Source organism: Capricornis sumatraensis, chromosome 17 (assembly GCF_032405125.1).
Source record: "Capricornis sumatraensis isolate serow.1 chromosome 17, serow.2, whole genome shotgun sequence".
Lineage (NCBI taxonomy): Eukaryota > Metazoa > Chordata > Mammalia > Artiodactyla > Bovidae > Capricornis > Capricornis sumatraensis.
The window spans coordinates 17,324,938-17,346,252 of NC_091085.1; the positions used below are offsets into that span (position 1 = coordinate 17,324,938).

Below are 21,315 nucleotides of genomic sequence, written 5' to 3' on the forward strand. Positions count from 1 at the left end.
ATATTCCATTGTGTATATGCACCACGTCTTCCTGATCCATTCTTCTGTTGAACATTTAGGTTGCTTTCATGTCTTGGCTATTGTGAATAGTGCTGCTATAACATAGGCGTATATTTATCTTTTTGAATTCTAGTTTTCTCTGAATATATGCCCAGGAGTGGGATTGCTGAATCATACAGTAATTCCGTTTTTAATTTTCTGAGGAACCTCCATACTGTTTTCAACAGTGGCTGCACCAACTTATATTCCCGCTGGTAGTGTAGGAGGGTTCCCTTTTCTCCACCCACTCTCCAGCATTTGTTATTTGTAGACTTTTTAGTGATCACCGTTGTGACCAGTGTGAGGAGGTATTAACTACCCTCACTGTAGTCTAGATTTGCATTTCTCTGATAATTAGAGATGTTGAACAGGTTTCTTATGCCTAATGGCTGGCTGTATTTCTTCTTTGGGAAATATTTATTTAAGCCTTCTGCCCATTTTTTTTATTGGGTTGTTAGTTTTTTGTTGTTTAGTTGTATGAGCTGTTTGTATGTTTTGGAAATGAAACTCTTTGTCAGTTGCATCCTGTGCAAATATTTTCTCTCAGCCTGTAGGTTGTCTTTCCATTTTGTTTATGGTCTCACTTGCTGTGCAAATCTTGTACGTTTTATTAGATCCCACTTGTTTGTTTTTATTTCTGTTGCCTTGGGAGACTGACCTATGGTATGATTTATTTCAGAAAACGTTTTGCCAATGATCTCTTTTAGGAGTTTTATGCTGTCGGATCTTATGTTTAAGCCCTTAAGCCATTTAAGAGTTTTTTTGTGTGTGTATGGTGGGAGGGTGTGTTCTAACTTCATTGGTTTATATCCAACAGTCCAATTTTTCCACATCCACTTGGTGAATAGCCTGTCTTTTTCCCATTGTCTATTTTTCTCTTCATTGAAGATTAATTGATCAAAGGTGTGTGTGTATTTCTGGACTGTCTATTCTGTACCATCAATCCATATGTTTGTTTTTGTGCCAGTACAACGTTTTTTTTATTACTGTAGCCTTGTCGTATTGTCTGACGTCTGGGACAGTTATGTCTCTTTACTTTGGTTTTTTTTTTCTTCAGGATTCCTTTGGCAATTCTAGATCTTTTACGATTCCATATGAATTTTAGGATTATTCTAGTTCCATGAAAAACGTCATAGGTAATTTGTCAGGGATCACATTAAATCTGTAGATTGCTTGGGGTAACATGTTCATTTTAACAATATTAATTCTTCCAAATCAAGAGCGCCCCATATCTTTCCAGGAGCGCCGCATATCTTTCCAGGAGCGCTGCATATCTTTCCAGGAGCGCCCCATATCTTTCCATTCCTTTGAATCATCTTCCGCTTCCTGCATCAGTTTTATGGGTCTCAGCACATCAGTCGTTCACTTCCTGGTCAGGTTTATTCTGAGTATTTATTTCGGGTGGTGTGATTTTAAAAGTTATTGTTTTATTTTTACATTCCCTTTATGATATTTCATTGTTGGTGTAAAGAAATTTCTGTATGTTAATCATGTATCCTACTACCTTGCTGATTTTCTTGATCAGCTCTAGTTTTTGGTGGAATCTGGGAAGCCCCTAGGGGTTTTCTATATGTAATATCGTATCATCTTCATATGACAGTTTTACCTCTTTGCTTCCAGTTTGGATACGTTTTATTACTTTTTCTTACCTGATTGCTGTGGCTAGGACTTCCAGTACTATGTTGAATAGAAGAGATGATAGTGGGCATCCTCGACTTGTTCCAGATTTTAGCATGAAGGCTTTTACCTTCAATGCCACTGAGTATTATATTGGCCGTGGATCTGTCATAAGTAGATTTTATTGTCTTGAGTATATGTTCCTTTTGAAGCCACCTAGGTGAGAGTTTTTATCGCAAATGCATCCTCGAATATTTTCAAATGCTTTCTCTGCACCTTTTGAGATGAACGTGTGGTTTTGTCATCTGTTGATGTGGTGTATCACATTGATTGATTTGCTTATGGTGACATTCTTGTGAACCTGGCAAGAATTCCACTTGCTCATGGTGTATGATCTTTTTTATGTGTTACTGGATTCAAGTACTTTTTTACTGAGATATAACTGACGTGTAATATTATAAAAGTTTAAGATGTCGAGCATACTGCTTTTATACATTTATATATTGTGAAGTGATTCCCACCATAGGATTAGCTAACCTCTCTATCATGTCACATAATTACCATTTCTTTTTTGTGGTAGGAACAGTTAAGATCTCATCAATCCATGCAGTCCATGGGGTTGCAAAGAGTCAGGCACTGTGGAGTGACTAGCACCTTTATAGTGAGTTTAAACTGAGTAGCAGCTTTATAAACTAGTATTCTTGTCTGTAATCACTATGGTGTGCATCAGATCTCTAGGACTTACCTGCTGGTTGCAAGTTTGTACCCTTAAACAACATCTGTTTGTCGACGTCCCTCTTCCCCCTGGTAACCAGTCTTCTAATCTCAGTTTTTAAGAGTTTGGCTTTTTTAGATCCCACATATAAATGAGATCGTACAGTGTTTGTCTCCGTCTGGCATATCTCACTTAACATAACGCCCTTGCGGTCCATCAGAGTTGCTGCACAGCTCCTTCTTTCTCGTGGCTGAACAATATCTCTTATATGTGTGTGTGTATCACATCTTCTTCATCCATTCATCTCTTGACTCTCAGGTTATTTCCGTGTCTTGACTACTGTGCGTATTGCTGCAGTAAACACAAGAGTGGGTATATATCTCTGATGTCGCATTTTCCTTTCCTTCAGCTGCATAACCAGGAGTCGGGGTGCTGGATCGTAGGGTCGTTCTAATGTTTTGAGGAACCCTGTACTGTTCTGCATAGTGGCTGAACCGCTTTGCCTTCCCACCAGCAACAGTGTGCAGGGTCCCATTTTCTTCACATCCTCACTAACACATATCTCTTCTCTTCCTGGTGACAGCGATTCTAACAGGTGTCATTATCTGGTATCAGTGGAGTTGGTATCTCACTGTGGTTTTGATTTACATTTCCCTGATTAGTGAGGTGGAGCATCTTTTTCATTGTACCTTTGGCCATTTGGATGTCTCCTTTAGAAAAACAGAGTATATTCAGTGCCTCTACCCATTGTTCAATTAAATTGCTTATTATTGAGTTATGAATTTTTAATATGTTTTGGATATTAATCCCTTATCTTATATGTGATTTGAAGATATTGTCTCCTGTCCTATCATTTGCCTTTTCATCTTTTGATTGTTTCTTTTGCTCTGCAGAAGCTTTACAGCTTGATGTAGCTGTACTTGTTGAACTTTGCTTTTCTTACTTACGCTTTTGGTGTCAATGGACGTGAATTTGAGCAATCCAGGAGATAGTGAAGGACAGGGGAGCCTGGAATGCTGCAGTCCAGGGGCCACAAAGATTCACACATGACTTAGCAATTGAACATCAGCAACTATTGTTCTGGATAGGATTTCTAGTACTATACTGATTAAGAGGGGTGAGAGTGGGCACTCTTGCCTTGCTCCTGATAATAGAAGAAAAACTTCCAGTCTTTCTCCATTGAGTATAACAATAGCTCTGAGTTTGTCATATGTGGCCTTTATTTTGTTCAGGTATTCTCCCTTAATACACAGTTTGCTGAGAGACTTTTCATGAAGGTGTTGGGGTGTTCATAATTTTCTCGGTTCTGTCTCGTTGCAACAAAAATTTGAAGCAATGGACAGACCAGTGTTACAGCCCCGTGTAATTTTCTCGGACAGACCAGTGTTACAGCTCTGTGTTATAGCTCAGTTTTATTTAGAAAGCAAAGGAAAATACATCCTCAAGGTGTGAGGGCGTGCCAACCCAAACACCTCAAAGGGAAGAGAAGCCCCCAACTCAATTTTGGCTCCTCTTTTTATATGTTTTTTCCTCCTCCCCCTGGGTCTGCGCTGTGTAAATTGGGCTAGCCAGGAGGGCTGTTGTTGTACTAGTTCTGTTTTCATGGGCTTTTCCCTTCTTTGTCTTTTAGTCACTGCCATTCTGGACTCCTTTTTCCTATTCTAACTACCTAACAAAGGGATGTTGTATTTTATGAGATGCTTTTTCTGCATTTATTGAGATGATTATGTAAGTTTTAATTCTGTTAATGTAGTGTACTACATTTAGGGGCTTCCCAGGTGGCACTAGCAGCAAAGAACCTGCCAGTGCAGGAGACTTAAGAGATGTGGGTTTGATCCCCGGGTTTGGAAGATCCCCTGGAGAGAGAAATGGGAACCCACTCAAATATTCTTGCCTGGAGAATCCCATGGACACAGCAGCCTGGTGGGCTACAGTCCATAGGTCCACAAAGAGTCAAACGTGACTGAAGTGACTTAGAATGGATGGACCACATTTGTTGATTTGTCTATGTTGAACTGTCTTTAATCCCAGAGATAAATCCCAGTTCATTGTGATACGCCTTTTACTGTTATGTTGAATTCTGTTTGTTAATATTCTGCTGAGAATTTTTGCATCTATATTCATCAGGGATATTGGTCCATAGTTTCGTTTTCTTGTAATATCTTTGGCTTTCGTGTTAGTAATGCTGGCCTGGCAAAAGGAATTTGGAAGTATTCCCTCTTCTTCAGTTTTAGGAAGAGTTTGAGGAGGATTGGCATTAATCTTTAAATGTTTGGTAGAATTTGCCAGTGAAACCATATGGTCCAGGGTTGTCTATATTTGGAGATTTTTGATTACTGTTTCAGTCTCTTTACCTATTATTGATTAATTTAGGTTGTGTATTTCTAGGAATTTATCTGTCTCCTTCAAGTTATCCCATTCATTAGCATATTGTTTTTCACAGTAGTCTCTTACAATCCATTGTATTTTTGTAGTATCAGTTGTAATGTCTCCTCTTTCAGGTTTTGAGCCTTATTTTTTTTTTTAACTAGCTAAAGTTTGTCAGTTTATTGTTTCAAAAAACTAGCTCTTAGTTTCAGTACGGTTTTTTTCTTACTGTTTTTCTGAGCTCTATCTCATTTATTTCCATTATGATCTTTGTCATTTCTGTCATTCTGCTGAACTTTGTTTCCCCCCCTCCCCGTTTTCTTGAAGTGTAAAGTTAGGTTATTGATTTGAGATCTGTGATCTGTCTTCTTAATATATGCATTTATCACCATAAAGTCTTCCCAGAACTGCTCTTGCAGCATCCCATAGGTCTTGGTATATTGTTTCCATTTTCAACATGTAAGAATTAAAGATTTTAAAATTAAAAAATAAAAAATTAAAAAAAAACAAGATATAGTTTAATTTCCCTTTTAATTTCTTCTTTAACACATTTGTTGTTAGGAATGTGTTGTTTAATTTCTACAGATTTGTAGATGTTCTGACTTTCCTTGTACTGATGTCTAGTTTAATAACTCTATGGTCAGAAATGATTCTTTGTATGATTTCGCTCTTCTTAAATTTTCCCAGACTTGTTTTGTGACTATCATATGGTCCATCCTGGAGAATGTCCCGTGTCCCCCAGAGATGAATGTATATCCTACCTGTGTTGGAGGGAATGTTCTTTGAGGTCTGTTTGGATTAGTGTATGGTTCAAGTCCAGTGTTTTCTTACCGATTTTCAGTTTGGATGATCTCTTCATTGCTAAAAGTAGGATGTTTAAGTCCTTTACTCTTACTGGATTGTTGTATATGTACAACAGATATGTTAATATTTGCTTAATATACTTAGGTGCTCTGATATCGCATATGTAAGTATATACATACACAATGGTTATGTCTTCTTGATGAATTTGCCACATTCTCATTATATATTGACTTCTTTGATTCTTGTTACCATTTTTGACTTAAAGTCTATTTTGTCTATTATGAGGATAGTTACTCTCGCTTTCATTTGGATGCTGCTTGCATGGAACATCTCTTTCCATCCTTTCACTCTGCGCCTGTGTGAGTGCTGCCTTAAAGCTGAAGTGAGCCTCTTGTAGGCGGCATATAGCTGGGTCTTAATTATTTACGCATCTAGCCACTCTGTCTTGTGATAGTAAATTCAGTCCATTTATGCTTAGCGTTGTTACTGGTAATGTGAGGACTTGGTAATGCCCTCCTGTTTGCTGTTTTCTGGTTGCTTTGTATTTCCATGGTTTCTTTCACTCTGTTTCTGCCTGTCTTTGTAAATCGGTAACTTTCCATTTTGGTGTGCTGTTTCCCTCGTATCTCTTGGGCATCTGCTGTAGGTTTTCTGGTCTGTGGTTACCATGAGGCTTACATAAGACATTGCATAGATGAAACAGTTCATTTTAAGTTCATAGCAGCCTAACTCCACTTGTATATTTTTATGTCATTATCTACCTCTTCTTACATTGTGTCTTTAGCACATTGTAGTCACTATAATAATTACTTTAATATTTACTTTTCCTTTGACCTGTATAGTAAAGTGGTTGACATTCCATCCTCTTACAGAATTGGGATTTTCTAAATTTGACTGTATATTGACCTTTTACCAGTGTGTTCTGTAGTCATGTGTTTTCATGTCCCTGATTAGCATCTGTTCATTTCAGCTTAAAGGACTCCTTTCAGCATTTCTTGCAGGGTGGGTCTCGTGGTGATGAACTCTCAGTTTTTGTCTGTCTTGGAAAGTCTTTTTCACCTGCATATTTGAAAGATAATTTTGCTGGGTAGGTCTTGGCTGGTAGTTCTTTTCTCTCAATAGTTTGAATATGTGATTCCACTCTCTCCTGACCTGTAGGGTTTCTACTGATAAATCTTCTGAGAGCCTAATGGAAGTTCCTTTGCAGGTTACTATCTACTCCCACCCACCCCCCTGCCAGCTGTTTTTAGAATTCATTATTTTGGATGTTTGACAGGTTCATTATAATGTGTCTTAGAGTAACCTTGTGAACTTGGACGTCCATTTTTCTCTCCAGGTTTGGGAAGTTCTCAGCTATTTCTTTAAATAAATTTTCTGCCCCATATCCCTCTCTGCTCCTTCTGGAACCCTGATTTCTCTAATGTTAGGTTTTTGATGGAATCCCAATCCCATAGGCTTTCTTCAGTATTTTTCATTCTTTTCCTTTAACATGGGTATTTGAAATCTTCTGACTCACTTGTTATTTCTTCCTTAATTCTGCTCAACTGCTGATGCTCTCTATAGCATTTTTTATTTCATTCCATGAGCTCCTCAGCTCCAGAATTTCTGCTTGATTCTTTTTTTATGATTAATGTTTCTTTGGTAAATTACTCACTTTTAACCTGTATTTTTTCATAATCTTGTTAAATTGTCTGAGTTCTCTTATAGCTCACTGAGTTTGTTCAAAACAGCTATTCTTGAGTTTAGCTAGATTGCAAAAGCCCATGCTTTTGATGTCAGTTTTCAGGGAATTACTGTCTTTTAGGGTGACACGTTTTCTCGATTTTTCATGTTTCTTGCAGTTCTACATTGCATTTTTTTGCACTTGAAAGGGCAGATACTGCCTTAAACTACTGCTGGTTGCCTTCAGATGGGATATTCTGTTCTTTGGTGCTCTTTATTGAAATTTGTCTGCCTTTGTGTGGGTACATCTTTCCACTCCTTTTGCTTCCTATGGTGGCAGAATTCTTCAGCTTTTCTGTCTTATTCTTACAGCACCACGGGCTGACTCCTAGACCGTTCTTTTGTTTCCAGAAGGTGGTGCTGCTAGAGAAGTTTGCGGGTTCTCCCCTGCCCACAGATCCCGGCCTGTTTTCTGAGCACACTTCCTGTCTACTGGAGCTTCCTCCTGCCGCACCACGTTTAGGTCTGTGCACAAGATGCCAGCCACAGAGTCGGGGGAGTTGCGAGTTTAGCACTTGGGGATTTGGGGGTACTTGTGGACTCTCTAGGGAGATCTCCAGGTGTGGTATTCACAGACGCTCATGAGTGGACTTTAAAGAATGTGTGCCTTTAATGTCCTTTGATATTCCTACCTGTCTCTTTCCCAGTCTCCTCCCTCCTCCTTCCAGTCATGGAGGTCCACCTCAGTTCTCTGGGTGTTACTGTAAAGAAACAGGTTTCTCCAGCTGTGACCTGCAACAGCAAGGTAGCCAGGCACTCACTCACCTTTTCCCCTGAGGGACAGGTCGCTGCCAACTGATAATTTGACCCCATGCAGTGTTGCCAGGGGTTGGAGGAACGCTAGTAAACTTTTTTCCATCTCCAGTACTTACAAACTCACTTGTGTTTATTGCTCCAGCGGTATGCTGGCATTTCCCCTTGGGAAGGCTGGTTTTCTGCACTTCCTCCCTTGTCGGTGGGTATCTGGCCAGGTCAGCAGTCTCCAGGTATTTTCTCAACCATGGCAGGAGGGCTCCAGGCAGGCCCACTGCTCCACTGGTTTTGTAGTCCTTGCCAAAATACGCCTGCCTGCTACCAGACGCACAGGTGGGCAGGCCTTCTCCCAAGGGTCCCAGAGTTCCACAAAGGAGCTTTTGTTCACAAATGGATGACTAATGCTTTGCTGCAAAGGGGAGACAAAAAGGAGGATGCACGATGCGGATGTACTCTCTGATGCTCTCTTTCTGATGCTGCTTCTCTCAGTTGCATCTAGGAGGCCCTTTAGGACTCTCCTACACTCAGCCTCTAGGAGACCCTGCCAGGAACACTCAGTAGGGCAGCCCCACTGCAGGGCCTGGGATTTCCATGGGAACCCACGAGTAAAGAGTCTAACCTTGTTGTTAAAGGTTATATTTTCTTCTAGATATAGAAGCAAATGCTACTAAATCAGGGTAGGAGGGGGCTTTGTTACCATCTCATTTTGCTAAGACATCACCGGCCAGAGAGAAGCAGTCCTGCCTAGCTGCAGAGGCCCCACCTGTGCACACCCTGGCATCTCCCACACTAGCCCATGCTGGATGGAGGCTGAGGGGTTTTGAACAAGGGCCAGACTCCTTGCATCATTGTCCAGCACTCACAAGGCTCTTGCTGGAACAACGAGGGTAAACGGTTGCTGATTGTTTCTATTACTGCTGCAATATTGAGAGCTAAAGCTGTGTATCTTTTGCCCCCTATCAGTATATCTGGCTAGAATTCTGATCTTTGCAAATAAAGCTTAACCACCCACCCCACCCCCACCCCACCCAATGCTCAATTCAAGCAAAAGCTCCATCCTAATTAGGTGAAAGTCTGGAGTCAGCAGCTAATTTATTTGCCGTTGAAAACGCAGGGGACCTTCTGCAGAGAAGCTGTATCTTTCAGGGGCTGCATTGCTGCTCGCTGGTTGTAACCTTAGAACAACAGGGCTGGACCCTCCTTGTGTACCGCTGCCCAACAAATAACCTCAGTTCATGGTGGGAGCAGGGCCCAGCTGTCAGGCTGCCACAGGCAGTGATGACTCATTGGAGAGAGTGGGGAAGAGGCACTGACCAAGCCCGGTAGCATCCAAGGCGAGCAAGCAGAGAGCCACTAGTCCCCCTGTGACCTTGCGAGGCTTCTCTGCACCTCCCTCCCCCGACAGCTGTGGCCCTGACGTGGGCTCTCGGTCAGTCATGCTGAGCAGGCAGCGAAACTTCTGTGCTCCCAACCAGATGTAATTTTTACAGAATGAAAAGTCAACACAGAGGGCTTTCTTTGATTCCTAATAATATGGACCCTTTTTTAAAAATAAATTTATTTATTTATTTATTGAAGGATAATTGCTTTACAGAATTTTGTTGTTTTCTGTCAAACGTCAGTGTGAGTCAGCCATAGGTATACATATGTCCCCTCCCTTTGGAACCTCCTTCCCATCTCCCGCCCCATCCCACCCCTCTAGATTGATACAGAGCCCCTGTTTGAGTTTCCTGAGCCATACAGCAAATTCCCCCTGGCTGTCTATTTTCCATATTGTGATGTAAGTTTCCATGTTACTCTTTCCATACATCTCACCCTCTCCTCCCCTATCCTCATGTCCATAAGTTTATTCTCTCTGTTTCTCCATTGCTGCCCTGTAAATACATTCTTCAGTACCATTTTTCTAGATTCTGTATATATGTGTTAGAATACGACATCTTTCTCTTTCTGACTCACTTCACTCCATATAATAGGTTCTTGGTTCATCCACCTCATTAGAACTGACTCAAATGTGTTCCTTTTTATGGCGGAGTAATATTCCATCGTGTATATGTACCACAGCTTCTTTATCCATTCATCTGTTGATGGGCATCTAGGTGCTTCCATGTTCTAGCTACTGTAAATAATGCTGCAGTGAACAGTGGGATACATGTGTCTGTTTCAATTTTGGTTTCCTCAGGGTATATGCCTTGGAATGGGATTGCCAAGTCATATGGTGGTTTTATTCCTAGTTTTTTAGGGTATCTCCATACTGTCTTTCATAATGGCTGTATCAATTTACATTCCCACCAACAGTGCAAGAGCGTTCCTTTTTCTCCACAACCTCTCCAGCATTTATTGTTTATAGATTTTTGATGAGGGCCATTCTGACCAGTGTGAGGTGATACCTCATTGTAGTTTTGATTTCTCTAATAATGAGCGATGTTGAGCATCTTTTCATGTGTGTGTCAGCCATCTGTATGTCGTCTTTGGAGAAATGTCTGTTTAGATCTTGTTCCACTTTTGTTTGAGCTGTTTTTTTTTTTGGTATTGAGTTGCATAAGCTGCTTGTATATTTTGAAAGTTAATCCTTTGTCAGTTGTTTCATTTGCTATTATTTTTCCCCATTCTGAGGTTTGTCTTTCCACTGTGCTTATAGTTTCCTTTGCTGTGCAAACACTTTTAAGTTTAATCAGGTCCCACTTGTTTACTTTTGTTTTTATTTCCATTACTCCAGGAGGTGGGTCATAGAGGGATCTTGCTTTGATTTATGTCATCGAGTTTTTCTATGTCTGTGTTTTCCTCTAAGGGTTTTAGTTTCTGGTCTTACATTTAGGTCTTTAATCCATTTTGAGTATATCTTTGTGTTTGGTATTGGGAAGTGTTTTAATTTCATTCTTTTACATGTAGCTGTCCAGTTTCCCAGCACCATTTATTGAAGAGGCTGCCTTTGCCACATTGTATATTCTTGCCTCCTTTGTCAAAAATAAGGTACCCACCCCATAGGTGCATGGGTTTATTTCTGAGCTTTCTATCTTGTTCCATTGGTCTATATTTCTGTCTTTGTGCCAGTACCATACTGTCTTGATGACTGTAGCTTTGTAGTATAATCTGGAGTCAGGAAGGTTGATTCCTCCAGCTCCATTCTTCTTTCTCAAGACTGCTTTGGCTATTCAGGGTCTTTTATGTTCCCATATGAACTGTGAAATTTTTTGTTCCCTAGTTCTGTGAAAAATGCCATTGGTAATTCGATAGGGATCACATTTGATCTGTAGATTGCATTCAGTAGTATAGTCATTTTCACAATATTGATTCTTCCTACTCAGGAACAAGGAATATCTCCCCATCTATTTGTTGTCTTTAATTTCTTTTATTAGTGTCTTATACTTTTCTGTGTAGTTTGTCTCCTTAGGTAAATTTATTCCTAGATATTTAATTCTTTTTGTTGCAGTGGTGAATGGAATCGATTCCTTAATTTCTCTTTCTGATTTTTCGTTGTTAGTATATAGAAATACAAATGATTTCTGTGTATTGATTTTGTATCCTGCAACTTTGCTAAATTCACTGATTAGCTCTAGTCATACTGTCTTCAGGGTTTTCTACGTACAGTATCATGTCATCTGCAAACAGTGAGAGCTTTATTTTTTCTTTTTTTGATCTGGATTCCTTTTGTTTATTTTTCTTCTCTGATTGCTGTAGCGAGGACTCCAGAACTATGTTGACTAGTAGTGGTGAAGGTGGACACCCTTGTCTTCTTCCTGATCTTAGGGGGAATGCTTTCACTGTTTCACCATTGAGAATAATGTTTGCTGTAGGCTTATCATATATGGCCATTACTGTGTTGAGGTAGGTTCCTTCTATGCCCATTTTTTGAAGAGTTTTAATCATAAATGGGTGCTTAATTTTGTCAAAGGCTTTTTCTGCATGTATTGAGGTTATTATGTGGTTTTTATCTTTCAATTTGTTAATATTGTGTATAATATTGATTGATTTGCATATATTGAAGAATCCTTGCATCCCTGGAATAAACCCAGCTTGATCATGGTGTATGAGCTTTTTGATGTGTTGCTGAATTCTGTTTACTAAAGTTTTGTTGAGGATTTTTGCATCTATGTTCATCAGTGATATTAGCCTATAGTTTTCTTTTTTTGTGTTGTCTTTGTCTGGTTTTAGCATCAGGGTGATGGTGGCCTTGTAGAATGAGTTTTGGAAATGTTCCTTCCTCTGCAGTTTTTTGAAAGAGTTTTAGAAGGATAGGCAAATGTTTGATAGAATTCTCCTGTGAAGCCATCTGGTCCTGGGCTTTTGTTTTTTGGGAGATTATTGATCACAGCTTCAATTTCCATGCTTGTAATTGAGTTGTTCATAATTTCTGTTTTTTCTTGGTTCAGTCTTGGAAGGTTGAACTTTTCAAAGAATCTGTCCGTTTCTTGCAGGTTGTCCATTTTGTTGCCATATAGTTGTTCATAATAGTCTCTTAATATCCTTTGTATTTCTGCATTGTCTGTTCTAGCCTCCCCTTTTTCATTTCTAATTTTGTTGATTTGATTCTTTTTTTCTTGAAGAGTCTGGCTAAAGGTTTGTCAATTTTATCTTCTGAAAGAACCAGCTTTTAGTTTTAATTAATCTTTACTATTGTTTCTTCCATTTCTTTTTCTTTTGTTTCTGCTCTGATCTTTATGATTTCTTTCCTTCTATTAATTTTAGGGGATTTTTATTCTTTTTTTTCCCAGTTGTTCTAGGTATAAATTTAGGTTGTCTGTTCAGTGTTTCTTGAGGTAGGGTTATATTGCTATAAACTTCCTTCTTAAAACTGCTTTTGCTGTATCCCATAGGTTTTGAGTTGTGTTTTCATTGTCATTTGTTTCTAGAAATTTTTTGATTTCCCTTTTGATTTCTTCAGTAACCTGTTGGTTATTTAGAAACATTTAATCTCCATGTGTTTGTGTGTTTACAAGTTTTTTTTTCTTGTAATTGACATCTAATCTCATAGCATTGTGGTCAGAGAAGATGCTTGATATGATTTCAATTTTCTTAAATTTCCTGAGGCTTGACTTGTGACCCAAGATGTGGTCTATCCTGGAGAATGTTCCATGTGCACTTGAGAAGGTGGTATATTTTTCTACATTTGGATGGAATGTCCTGAAGATATCAGTGAGTTCCATCTCATCTAATGTATCACTTAAGACTTGTGTTTCCTTATTAATTTTCTGTTCTGATGACCTGTCCATTGGTGTGAGTGAGGGGTTAAAGTCTCCTACTATTAATGTGTTACTGTAAGTTTCTCCTTTTATGTCTGCTGGTGCTTATGTATTGAGGTGCTCCTATTTGAGGTGCATAGATATTTACAGTTCTTATGTCTTCCTCTTGGATTGATCCCTTGATCATTGTGTAGTGTCCTTATCTCTTGTAATGTTCTTTAAGGTCTATTTTGTCTTAGATGAGGATTGATTGCTACTCCAGCTTTCTTTTGCTTCCTATTTGCATGGAATATATTTTTCTATCCTCTCACTTTCAGTCTATGTGTGTCTTGAGGTTCTAAGGGGGTTTCTTGTAGACAGCACATATATGGGTCTTGTTTTTGTATCTGTTCAGCTGGTTTGTGTCTTCTGGTTGGAGCATTTAATCTGTTTACATTTGAAGTAATTACTGATATGTATGTTCCTATTGCCATTTTCTTAATTGTTTGGGGTTGATTTTGTAGATCTTTTTCTTCTCTTGTATTTCTTGACTATATACGTCCCTTTTTATTTCTCCATCAATTTTGAATGAGATCCTTGCTGGGTACAATAATCTTGGTTGTAGATTTTTCCCTTTCAGTGCTTTAAATATACCGTGCCATTCTCTTCTGGTCAGCAGAGTTTGTGTGGACTCTCATTGCTGATTATAACTGGGCTTCGTGACCCCTTCTAGCCTTGTACTTACTGACCTTCCAGGTTGTTGGCTGTGGCCTGCCCGCCCCCACCAACTGTCTGTGCCTGGGGCAGAGGACAGGACGGTGCCTCGTGAGGGACGTGCATCACACATACCTCATTGTCCCTGAGTTTCCTGGCTCCTCTGGGCTCGGACAGAGAAGCCCCACGCTGCACGTGCGGGCTGACACCCAGGAGACTCGTGCTTGTGTGCAGCATGACCAGTAGATGTGTTGCCAGGACACAGCAGTTTGTCCAGGAACTGGTGTACATTCTGCTGGGTCAGCACCCCTGCCGATGCAACAAAACGTGAATCCCTAGCTCTCAGGCTCTAGTCCCCGCCTCCTGCTCTAGTCCCCGCCTCCTGCTCTAGTCCCCGCCTCCTGCTCTAGTCCCCGCCTCCTGCTCTAGTCCCCGCCTCCTGCTCTAGTCCCCGCCTCCTGCTCTGAGCATCTGCAGCCTCGCTCTTCCTGTGCCTTGTTTTTCTCCAGGAGGGATGGTTCCTTGTACCTACTGCAGCAGCAGGCGCCTCAGCATCTTTGAAGGGCCAGGGGCACCTGGTGCTCTGGCTGTGGGAGGGCGCTGTGGGTCAGCAGGTGCCTGGCAGGCAGGTTCTACAGCCTGGACCAGGGGCTCCTGGCTTTTATTCTCAGATGTTCCCTGACCCCACCAACTGCAGCCACCAGCCCAGGTTCTGCTGGGTTGGGGTCTTCAGAGCGTTGCAGCCCTTCGAGGGCAGTGAGTCAGGCAGGCGTATGAGGCAGCTAGCACCTTCTGGTATCTCCTGGGGGCTTCTGGACATCTTGGCCACCCCAAGAGCAAGCAGTGAACCCTTTCCTAAGAGCGGTTAGTGCTAATGGGGCCCCCCTCCCTCGGCAGCTGACATCTCTTTTGAACAGAAGCCCTGGGTATAGCTCATGCCTGGAAGCAAGCTGCTTTCCTTGCCCATGGTCCAGGGGTGGGCAGGAAATGCCAGCCCCTCATTATAATATGCAGGGTCACAAGTAGCACCTAGGACACTTGCCCCCAACCAACCTGTCAGGAACGCCCGCCGAGCCCCGGGCCTGCAGTCTCTCCATCTGGTCCAGTTGCTCCGCATCTCCTAGGTGATGCTCACGTGGCTGGTAAAGACAGGGGGCCTGTCCCCATTTACAGACTCACAGAGGCACTCCCTGCGTGCTTCTTCAGGTTCATGGACTGGCTGCCTCTGCTTCCTCGTCTCTCATCGCATACAGAAGTCACCAATGCTGTTGCCTATTTGCAAACATAAACCCCTAAGGGGCCCTGGCCCTCAGCTGACGCGTCAGGGATGTAGTCTGTCTGCCAGCAGGTGCCGCCCACAAGCTTCCTGCTGCTCTGAGTCCACTGAGAGACCCCACTCCACCGTCCTTGGGCCACGTACCAAGATCCCCTTTTCACTCTGGCCACCGTCCACACCTGACCTCCTGTGCTGATGTCTCCTCCCAGTAGAACAGGACTCTGTTGTATCCACTGAGGGTCCCAGCACCTGGTCTGGGGTAGGTGCCCTCACTGGGATGGATGGATGAGAGGTGGGTAAGACCTCAGCTCTCCCCAGACGCTCTGAGCCACGGGGAGCCTTTCTCTCTGGATGTGAGCCCGTCCCATCCCCAAAGACATGTCGGGTGTGGCAGAGCTCTGCTGTCCTGCTCGGGAGCAGCAGGGGCAGAGACCAGGGTGAACATAAACTAGGCCCCAGGTGCCCTCGGCCGGCGCCACTGACAGGCATGCCTTGCCACCCACGGTGAGACTTCTCTGTGGCACCAAGTACGGTGAGCAAGACCCAGCATGGCTTTTAGTTCTCGCAGCCGCTGGCCCACCACCTGAAACAATCAAGCAATTTGCCATTGCAGATCTCGTTCAAGAGTCTCTATCCAGGAAAGGCCAAAACGTAAAGTTCCCACATCTCATATTTTATAGAAGGGGGGGCCTGAGAACCAAGTTACACAAAGATGCTCCAGAGCAGGTCTTGCAAACTGTGTCCTAGTTTGCAGAGCAAAGATGGTGGAAGGAGTTTGGGAAGAGGGTTTGCTAGCCCAAGTTAGTTCGCTGTGATTACCCTCGGGGCATTCCGGCCCGATCCTTACTCTAAGCAATGCAGCCCCAGCCCCTGCTTGCTAGTGGCGGATGCAGGCGTCTTCGCTGCTGCTCCGCTGGGGGAGTTACCGTTGGGCTCGTAATCTGCGGGGTTTAATTATTTATTTTTCCTCCCTGTTATGTTGCCCTCTGCGCTTCCAAGGCTCGCCACAGACTCGGCAGGGAGAGTGCTTCCTGGTGTTTGGAAACTTCTTTTTAAGACCCCCTTCCTGGGACAGAGCTCCATCCCTACCTCTTTTGTCCCTTTTTTTTGTCTTTTATATTTTTTCCTACCTCTTTTCAAAGACAATGAGCTGCTTTTCTGGGTGCCTGATGTCCTCTGCTGGCATTCAGAAGTTGTTTTGTGGAATTTACTCAGCGCTTACATGTTCTTTTGATGAATTTGTGGGGAGAAAGTGGTCTCCCCGTCCTATTCCTCCGCCATCTTAGGGCCGCCTCCGGAGTTTGGGAAGAGGGAAAGGATGATTGCGAATTGGTACCTGTTCAGTGCTTACTCCATGCCAGTTCACAGATTCAGTCACTCCTGCAACCGCATGCAGCAGATACTTTTTTGGGGGGGCTGTGCCACACGGCATGTGGGCTCTTAGTCCCCTGACCAGGGATCAAATCCGTGCCCCCTGCATTGGAAGCATGGGGGTGTTATGCCCAAGGTCCCAATCCCCAGACCTGAGAGAACAAGACGTCCACAGCAAGGCAAACGCAAAAAGGGAATTCATTGCTAGCTCGAGCCAGGGCCCAAGTTTCATCCAACGCAGTGGAGTGGAGCAAGGGCCCTGGCTCGAGCTAGCAGTAAATTCCCTTTTTGCGTTTGCATCGCTGTGGGTGTCTTGTTCTATCAGTTCTGGGGACTGGGACCTTGGGCATAGCATTTGGGGGCTCGTCCAGGATCCCCTGACTGAGAAGAGCAACACCTTCCAGGCATCTGTATAAAAGTATATGTGATTCAAAACTCAGGGCCCTTGTCGGATCCCACTGTGCTGGATGAAACCTGGGCCCTGGCTCGAGCTAGTAATAAACCCCTTCATGCTTCTGCATTGCTGTGGATGTCTTACTCTCTCAGTTCTGGGGACTCGGACTCTGGGCACAACAGGGGGGTCTTAACCACTGGACCAGCAGGGATGTCCCAATAGCCGCAGGATACTCTTCTTGCCCCCATTTGACAGATGGGGAAGCTGAAGCCTACCATTCACTAAGCAAGCATGTGTGTGCCCGAATAAGCCAGAGCAGAGTGCCTCACGCTGTCTCACAGGCTGTGAGGCCTCAACTTTTTGTGGGTACAGAGTTCAGTCCTTGGAACCTGCCTAGGGAGATAACAGTCTGCAGACTGAGGGCATATTCCGGCACAAACAGAAGCATCAGATACTGGGTTTTCTGAGATTCCTGGTTTGTTTTGAAGGCCTTTACCACAATTATTTACTACCTGACTCAGTGTAAGCCTGCAGATTGCCTTTTTTTTAATCTTGAGGGAAAGTTACAGATTTTCACTTAATAAAGTGAAAATCACTTTATTAAGATGGCAGTTATTTTAGACATTATGTTAATGTTACCTATTTTAATACAGTGGGAAATGACCAAAAGTCATTTTCCCCATAATAGGATAGGGAATTAACTCAAGAAAAATTAGAATATATACTTTCTCCTTTGAAATTATATTCCTAGTAAGCAACCAGTAATGCTATACTGCATTTGTGGGTTTGTCTTTTTTTTTTCACCTGACAGAATTGGGAGTAGTTCAGATCCAGGAGGACAGCAAAGTCCTTGGGTCACAGAGGAGGGAAGATGGCTGGACAGGTGGCAAGACAGTTTCCCTTGATGCTTTCGTGTTCTCAGAGTGACTGAGAATGGATGAATGGATAAAGATAATATTATAATATATAATACATCAATATATATTATACACACACAGGAATATTATCCAGCCATGAGAAACAAGGAGACGCCACTGTTTGCAACAACATGGATGCATCTAGGGAAGACTGTGCTGTGCTTAGTCGCTCAGTCGTGTCTGACCCTTTGCAACCCTTGGACTGTAGCCCACAGACTCCCCTCTCCATGGGGCTTCTCCAGGCAAGAACACTGGAGTGGGTTGCCATGCTCTCCTCCAGGGGATCTTCCCGACCCAGGGATCAAACCCAGGTCTCCAGCATTGTAGGCGGATTCTTTACCTAATCCAAGCCACCAGGGAAACCCAGGGAGGCTTATGCTCGGTGAGATAAATTAGACAACTCCTGTACAACCTCACTCACATGTGGAACTAAAAAAGCTAACGAATACTGTACAACCTCACTTACATGTGGAACCTAAAAAGCTAACGAATAGCGACAGTAGAATGGTGGTTACCAGAAGGTGGGGGAAATGAGATATCGGTCAAAGAGTACAGATTTCCAGTTATAAGAGGAACAAGTTCTGGGGATCTAGTATACAGCATGGTGGCTATGGTAATAATGCTGTATTATACACTGGAAAGCTGCTAAGTGAGATCTAAAAGTTCTCACCATGAAAAAGAAATGGTAACAATGTACCTTAATAGAGGTGTTCATGTTGCAATATTATAAGTGTGTCAAATCTACCCCTTGTACACCTTAAACTCCCACCAAGTTATATGTCAATTCCACCTTAAGACAGGCCTCTCAGCCCCCAGCTCAGGACCGGGGTCCTGAAGGGAGTCTGGACCCCCCAGCAGCCGCAACTCCACTGGCAGGGCCCGGTCAGGCCTTACAGGCTGGGGAAGGCTCAGTGCCAGGGTCCAGAGCTACACACACGTACTAATGCCTGCCCCACCCAACTGCACACTTACAAGTGAGAGTCAGTGATGTTTGCAGCCACTCTGGACTCTTACTGGCCCTGAGCCACTGATAATGTTTAGGAGTCAACCCTGACAGAGCTCCACTGGAGTCTGTTTTGCACAAAAGGCATATTCCACGCAGCAGGTACATCCTCCTTCCTCCCCCAAGATGGATGACTTAGCCACATGAGCTGGGCGGCTTCGTAGACACAGTCGGGTTTATGAACGTTGCCCCGGCTGCAGGCCCGAGTGGGAATCAGGCTTTGACATCATGGCCCTCTGTCTGTCTGTTGCAGCTGGTGAGCGACTTGTTGGAATTTTGTTTCTACACCTTCCGGGAGTCCCAGGCCCTGAAAGTGGAGTTCCCGGCCATGCTGGTGGAGATCATCAGTGACCAGCTGCCAAAGGTGGAGTCCGGGAACGCCAAGACCCTTTACTTTCACAGGAAGTGACGGGAGACGCCTCACAAGAAGAACTTTGCCTTAAGTTTCCCCGTGTTGTTCCACACCCACGAAGGACCCAAGAAAAATCCTATTTTTGACACACGTGATGGTTTATTCCCACTTGTTCAGCAGTTTCTCAAGTTGAAAATCATGTCAAGGGTTGGGAGGCAGGCAGGCAGGGTGACGCGGCTTTGGCGAGACCTGCACAGTCTGGAAGGTTCTTCCTTCTCCAACCCCCAGCGCTTAGAAACATGTTCCTGTTCCTCTGGATGAAAAGCCATATCTAGTCAATAACTTTCTGATTTTGATATTTTAACAGATGGAAGTTTTAACTATGCCATGTCGTTTCTGGGATCGTTCGCTTGTGTTAAAAGGGTTCAAGAACTAACGAACTTTTTCAAGCTCACCCTTGGTTTGCACATAAAAACGTATAGTCAATATGGGGCATTAATATTCTTTTGTTATTTAAAAAAAAAAAGAAAAAACATATACAGATTCCTGTTGTGTAATAACGGAGCACGTGGGGTGGACTGGCAGCTCCCTCGGGGTGCGTCTTCACCCACGTCTTTCTGCATCACTGGTATCCACACCCTCTCCACTTATTATTTAATTAGAATGGATAAGATGTTCAGAAAAATGCCTTGGTTTCAATTTCTAGTATCTGTTGTGTTGGCTTTACAGATAAGTTTTGCAGTCTTTTGCTGTGCTGTACATTATTGTATGTATAAATTGTGAAGGACCTAAACTAAGGTATAAGGGACTTTTGTAAATGAGACACATACAAAAAAAAACTTTAATGGTTAATAGGATGAATGGGAAAGTATTTTTGAAAGAATTCTATTTTGCTGGAGACTATTTAAGTACTATCTTTGTCTAAACCAACAAGGTAAAAAAAATTTTTTTTTGTAAAGTGAAATGTTGTGCATGCATCATGAACCGTTTACAGTGTATTTAAGAAAGGGAAAGCTGTGCCTTTTTTAGCTTCATATCTAATTTACCATTTTACAGTCTCTGTTGTAAATAACCACACTTAAACCTCTTGGTTGTCTCCAAGCCTTTCTACTTCTTCTGTCCTTTCGTTTCGTCCTTGGTCTCCCGCTTGGGGTGTTCGTGGGACTAGAGTGCATTTTCCAGCTTCGGCTCCATCCTCCTTCCAGTGGGGACAGCGCAGCGTGCTGTCTGCAGCTCCTTGAAGGCGTCCTTCGACGACACCCCTGTGAGAGGATGTCCCAGGAGTGCGGTGGCTTTAGGAAAGCTGCCTCTTTCCCCTCAAGAAGCAGAGTCCACTTTAGGAGAGAGACTGGAAAGGCTGTGGCTCAGAGTGCTCATCCTCATCCCAATTTAGAAATCGAATTTTCTGCTTTCAGGGGGCGGGGGAAAATTCCATGCACTCTCTCTGTCTGCAAAAGGTGAAATGTTCACTTCCGGTCACAGAAGGGGGTGTTGCACTCCTGGAACTGGTCACAGGAACACGTAGGTCGTGGCAGGAAGCCCTCGGAAGATGCCCCTGGGCACAGTTCAGTCAGAACAGCGTGGAGACCGCACGATAATTAGAGGGTTTTTAGATTTTTAAAAGGTAGGTTTTAAAAATAAAATTTTATATGTAAACAGTTTTGGGAAAAAAAAAAACACTACAGATCATAAAAGCAAGACAGTGGCACTAAAATTTTTAATTCACTAATCTGTTTGGCACTGAGGCAATTTATGGCTTTTTCTCTTGCCCCAAATCACAAACATATATATATATATATCTTTGGGGAAACTTACTTAATATGATTGCACTAAATAAACTGCTTTGAATAGAGGCCAAATTAATCTTGGAAAAGTGATGATAATCATCAGTTACTCAGTGAAATCTTATTCTTTTCCAAAACCTAAAAGCTAGAGCTGGGGAACCCCAAGGCCGGGAGATGGCAGCGCTGGGATCAACCCTTTTCTCCAGGGTTCACCATGCAGGCAACATTACCCTGTCTCTCAGAAGACACCTGCCTTATGCAAGGGGAAACCTGTGAAAGCTGCACTCAGACAGAGGAGTTTTTTCTTACATAATTTGCAATTTCAGGA

General features: G+C 42.8%; 1 protein-coding gene across 2 annotated transcripts in view; it reads left to right on the forward strand.

The window, feature by feature from the left end:
* NR3C2 (nuclear receptor subfamily 3 group C member 2) overlaps positions 1 to 19,260 on the forward strand; it is a 420,091-nt gene extending 400,831 nt beyond the window's left edge. For both annotated transcript variants that reach the window (XM_068989925.1, XM_068989926.1), the window contains one exon: positions 19,105 to 19,260. In XM_068989925.1, coding sequence (XP_068846026.1) covers positions 19,105 to 19,260 — 156 coding nt within the window. The remainder of the gene's footprint in view (positions 1 to 19,104) is intronic.
* The last annotated feature ends 2,055 nt before the right edge of the window (positions 19,261 to 21,315 follow it).